The 5,858-nt window shown below is 44.8% G+C and overlaps 1 protein-coding gene across 1 annotated transcript in view; it reads right to left on the bottom strand.

Moving 5' to 3' along the window:
* The window catches only part of pkhd1l1.1 (PKHD1 like 1, tandem duplicate 1), a 237,775-nt gene that overhangs the window by 217,360 nt on the left and 14,557 nt on the right, over positions 1 to 5,858 (bottom strand). The window contains exon 8 of the mRNA XM_043689364.1: positions 5,032 to 5,085. Coding sequence (XP_043545299.1) covers positions 5,032 to 5,085 — 54 coding nt within the window. The remainder of the gene's footprint in view (positions 1 to 5,031; positions 5,086 to 5,858) is intronic.

Raw genomic sequence — 5,858 nt, 5'->3', positions numbered from 1 at the left:
AACCCCCGGATTCAGCACCGCCCTCTTGACCTGCAATCGTCTTCCCAACCTCTCTGCCCCCACCCCCTCTCCGCCTATCACCCTCACCTTCACCTCCTTCCACCTATCGTATTCCCGGCGCCCCTCCCCCAAATTCCCTCCCCCCTACCTTTAATCTCAGCCCGCTTGGCACACCAGCCTCATTCCTGAAGAAGGGCTTATGCCCGAAACGTCGATTCTCTTGCTCCTCGGATGCTGCCTGGCCTGCCTAGTTGTACCTGTGTCCTCCTTGCCCCTATCCTTCCAAATCTTTCTGACTCATGAACTTATCAGATATTTTTAAAATGTTGTAATTGTACCTACATCCACCAATTCCTCAGAAAGTTCACTCCACACTCAAAACACTCTTTGTAAAAAATTTTCCCCTCATGTCTTTGTTAAATCTCTCCCCTCTCACCTCAAAAATGTGTATGCTTATCTTGAAATTCCCCATCCTAGGGAATAGACAACTGCCATTAGCCCTATCTATACACCTTATTATTGTATAAACTTCTATAAGTTCTCCTCTCAACCTTCTACACTCCAGTGGAAAATGTGCCTTCCATACCCAGCAACATCCTGGTAAATCTCTTCTGAACCTTCTCCAGCTTAATAATATCTATCCTACAACTGGGCAACCAGAACTGGACACGGTATTCCAGAAGAGTTCTCACCAATGTCCTGTATAGCCTTAACATAATTGGTTAGCACTGCTGCCTCACAGTGCCAGGAACCCGGTACAATACCACCCTCAGGGTGGGGGTGGGGAAGGGTGGGGGATTAGGGGTGGAGGTGGTGAAGTGGGGGACTGTGTGTGTGGAGTTTGCACATTCTTCTCGTGTCTGTGTGGGTTTCCTGTGGGTGCTCTGGTTTCCTCCCACAGTCCAAAGATCTGCAGGTTAGGTGGACTGGCCATGCAAAATTGCTCATAATGTCCAGGGGATGTGCAGGCTAGGGAAATGTAGGGTTATAGGGAGAGAGTATAGTGTGGGTCTGGGTGGCATGCTATTCAGAGGGTCATTGAGGACCTAATGGGCTGAATGGCCTGCTTCCACACTGTTGGGATTCTATGACGTACTCAAAGGACTGTACACAGAAGGCAAGCATGCTTCATGCCTTTTTAACACCCCCCCCCATCTATATGTGAAGTAAACTTCATAGAATGATGTATCCCTAGGCTCCACTGTTCTACAGCACTACCCAAAGCCTACCATTAATTGTATAAGTCCTTCTCTTGTTCCTTATATCAAACTGTGATATCTCATATTTGTCCAGATTGCACTCCACCTACCATTCTTAAGCACGTTGACTCATTTGATCCAGATCCCTTTGTGATCGTAGGCAGTGAAGTCGGTTTTCTATGCCACCACATTTGATGTCATCCACAAACTTACTAACCATTGCTTACACTATGAATGCACGATGCTTATAAGGAGCTTCTCTTGTGCTAACTTGTGCTCACCAGTGTTTAAAGTACTTGCCGCTGCTGGGCTGCCTGGGATTTCTGCTACCAATTTGCAAATGAAAGTCCAGCTTTGCACCATGTGAAACAGTGCCAGCCAGCAATAGCCAAACTGCAATTTCCCTGTCTTATAGAGGCAGGTAGACCGAAAAGCACAGATCAGGTTTCTATACTGTATGAGAATAATTATTCAAAATAGTTTCAAGCTATGTTTGTTCTTATAAGGAAAGGGATTAAGCCCTTAAGTGAAATGATTGTTTTCAAAGGAGATTAGGTGAAAAAATGTTAATGTATTGAATGGTTTTATTGTCAATAAATGTGCTTATTTAATTAGACATCAATATCAAAAGCCATAATTTTACTTCAGGTCAACTTCTCTCTTATGGTCTGTGCATGCTGGATACTAGGTCAGTTGACATGGAGGAGATAAGGGCAAAGTATAGTGACTTGGCATTGAGATAACATGGGGAAGTGTTTGGGATGAGGTGCAGTGAAAAGCGTGGGCTGTTTTTGTTTTAATCGTATTTTAATAACCTCAACACAGTGCCAGAGTACTGAGGCACGCCTTCCACAAAACCTGCCTTCGCACCCAGAAGTCCACACAACTGGCCCAACTTCCAGGGAATTCTGTCATCCTGGATGAAAATCTAAACTTTTGTGACATGGATCTAAGTTTGCTTGCTGAGCTGAAAGGTTCGTTTTCTGATGTTTCGTCACCATACTAGGTAACATCATCAGTGAGCCTCTAGTGAAGCACTGGTGTTAGTGACCTGCTTTCTATATGTGTGTTTTCTTGGGTTGGTGATGTCATTTCCTGTGGTGATGTCATTTAGATTGGATTAGATTACTTACAGTGTGGAAACAAGACCTTCGGCCCAACAAGTCCACACCGACCCTCCGAAGAGCAACACACCCAGACCCATTCCCCTACATTTACCCCTGTACCTAACACTATGGGCAATTCAGCGTGGCCAATTCATCTGACTTGCACATCTTTGGACTGTGGGAGGAAACTGGAGCACCTGGAGGAAACCCACGCAGACACGGGGAGAACGTGCAAACTCCACACAGACATTGCCCAAGGTGGGAACTGAACCCGGGTCTCTGGCACTGTGAGGCAACAGTGTTAACCACCGTGCCACTGTGCCACCATGCTGCCCACATTGCCAGGGAAACCAAGTCAAAGAGAAACAGAGTCAAAGAAGAATATAGTGAGAGAGCAAAAAGAGTCAAAGATTAGATCTCCTACAGTGTGGAAACAGGCCCTTCGGCCTAACAAGTCCACACCGATCCTCAAGAGCAACCCACCCAGACACATTCCCCTACATTTAGGCCTGCCTAATGCACCTAACACTACGGGCAATTTAGCATGGCCAATTCACCTAACATGCACATCTTTGGGCTGTGGGGGGAAACCAGACCACCCGGAGGAAACCCACGCAGACACGGGGAGAATATGCAGATCCACACAGACTGTCGCCCGAGGCTGAGAATTGAACCTAGGACTCTGGTACTGTGCGGCAACAGTGCTAACCACTGAGCCACCGTGCCGCCCTAAAGAGAAAAGGAGTCAAAGAGAAAGAGAGTCAACAAGAAACAGAGTCAAAGAGACACAGACCAAAAGAGAAACAGAGTGACAGAGCAACAGAGTCCCAGAGAAACAGAGTGCGAGAGAAACAGTGCGAGAGAAACAGAGTCAAAGAGAAACAGTGACAGAAAAACAGTGACAGAGAAACACAGTGACAGAGAAACAGAGTGACAGAGAAACACAGTGACAGAGAAACAGAGTCAAAGAGAAACAGAGTGACAGAGATACTGAGTGCCAGCGAAACAGACTGTCAGAAAAACAGTGCCAGAAAAACAGCATGCCAGGGTAACAGCATGCCAGGGTAACAATGTGCCAGGGTAACAGCGTGCCAGGGTAACAGCGTGCCAGGGTAACAGCGTGCCAGGGAAACAGAGTCAATACCAAACAATGTCAAAGAGAAATATAGTGAGAGAGAAAAATGAGTCAAAGGGAAACAGAGTGCGGTTCTTTTTCTCAGAGGGTTCAAGTCGATGTGTTTATTGACAGAGTTTCGGTTGGAATGCCATGCTTCTAGGAATTCTCGTGTGAGTCTCTGTTTGGCTTGTCCTAGAGGTCTGTGTAGTCTGGCAGTCATTTCCGAGATATTAGACTACTCAGACCTCCTGGCATCATAGTAGTCCACAAACCACCAACACACTAAAACAGCAGCTAATGAACTTGAAAGACCCTATACATACAACAAGAAAAACTAATGTCATTTGCAAAATGCAAGAATTGTAACAAACACAACATTGGACAAACAGGCAGAAAACCAGCCACTAGGATACATGAACATTAACTAGCCATAAAACGTCATGACCTATTCTCGCTAGTATCCTTACATACAGATGAGGAAGGCCAACACTTCGACTGGGACAAAACATCCATTCTAGGACAAGCCAAACAGAGACACACGCATAAGAACTCCAAGAAGCATGGCATTCCAACCGGGACTCTGCCAACAAATATATTGACCTGAGTTGAAACTTTATTGCTGGAACAGCACAGCAGGTCAGGCAGCATCTAGGGAACAGGAGATTCGACGTTTCGGGCACAGGCCCTTCTTCAGGAATTCCTGAAGAAGGGCCTGTGCCCGAAACGTCGAATCTCCTGTTCCCTAGATGCTGCCTGACCTGCTGTGCTGTTCCAGCAATAAAGTTTCAACTTTGATCTCCAGCATCTGCAGACCTCACTTTCTCCTCCAATATATTGACCTGACCCCATTTACCACCCTCAGAGAAAAAGAACAGCAAATTACATCACCACAGGAAATGACATCGCCAACCCAAGAAAACACATCAATAGAAAGCGGGTCACTAACACCAGTGCTTCACCGGAGGCTCACTGATGATGTTACCCAGTATGTGACGAAACATCTGAAAATGAACCTTCCAGCTCAGTGAGCAAACTTACACCCAGAACATCAACCTTAGCTATAAACCATCCCAAAACTAACTTTCAGGACATTTTATTTTCCCAGACTGGCTTGGAGATCTGGAATAGGTCCTGCAAACCTTTCAGTAGAACTTGGGCATGGATAAAAAAATTGAGGGTGTCACTGAGCTAATGTTACAGCACAAAACAAGTGAATGTGAACTAAGTTGATTGGAATGAAAAATGCGTACGATGCTGCATAGGTTGCAAATTCAAAATCATTAATTTATGCTGTTACCTAAAGCAAATTCATGCTGTTTGGTGAAGGCTGAAAAATAACACAAGGCAGACAGGGTAGGAACAGACAGAATAATGAACAGAGTGCCTGAGGGAGAATTGTTTTGTTTGTAATAACAATGATACATGTACAGAAACCCAGACTAGTGAGGTTTGCAGATCGCACTAAACAAGGGGTATTAAAATTGGAGGAGGCACGTCTAGAATTACAGGAGTGATTACACTTCAGTGTCAGATGGGGTAAGTGAATTAAAACATGCTAAATGGAACCCGTTGATCTATAATAATTTTGCAATCCGTGTTGCAAACTCACAACGTATCTGAATCAGGTTGAAGGAGCTCACAAAGCATTCCACCAGCGTAGACCCTGTAGGTTGAAAAACACATCACAAGCTCTGTTATTTGCAGTTTCTGTTTGTTATTTTAATAATCAAAGCTTTTCATTCTAATTATAGCAAGACCACATTTTGAAAAACACATGTAAGTGATTTTTAATTGTCACAGTTACTCCAACTTACAAAAGCCACTAGCCTCTACATCCTAAAAAAGTCAAGATTAGAGTGGTGCTGGGAAAGTCAGGAATTAAGATTCTAAACAAAGTTCTTAGAAAAGCATTGATTCACTGATCACCCTCTGATGTGCTTAAAAACAAATCCTTATTGTGCTGGATTCGGTTCTTTTGACTCTATGTTTTATAGAGTCATAGAGTCATAGAGATGTACAGCATGGAAACAGACCCTTCAGTCCAACCCGTCCATGCCGACCAGATATCCCAACCCAATCTAGTCCCACCTGCCAGCACCCAGCCCATATCCCTCCAAACCCTTCCTATTCATATACCCATCCAAATGCCTCTTAAATGTTGCAATTGTACCAGCCTCCACCACATCCTCTGGCAGCTCATTCCATACATGTACCACCCTCTGTGTGTATCTTTCCCCTCTCACCCTAAACCTATGCCCTCTAGTTCTGGACTCCTTGACCCCAGGGAAAAAGCTTTGTCTATTAATTCTATCCATGCCCCTCATAATTTTGTAAGCCTCTATAAGGTCACCTCTCAGCCTCTGACACTACAGAGAAAACAGCCCCACCCTATTCAGCCTCTCCCTATAGCTCAAATCCTCCAACCCAGGCAACATC

This window comes from Chiloscyllium plagiosum, chromosome 4 (assembly GCF_004010195.1).
Source record: "Chiloscyllium plagiosum isolate BGI_BamShark_2017 chromosome 4, ASM401019v2, whole genome shotgun sequence".
NCBI classification, from domain to species: Eukaryota; Metazoa; Chordata; class Chondrichthyes; order Orectolobiformes; family Hemiscylliidae; genus Chiloscyllium; species Chiloscyllium plagiosum.
This window is presented reverse-complemented; position numbering and strand designations above follow the sequence as displayed.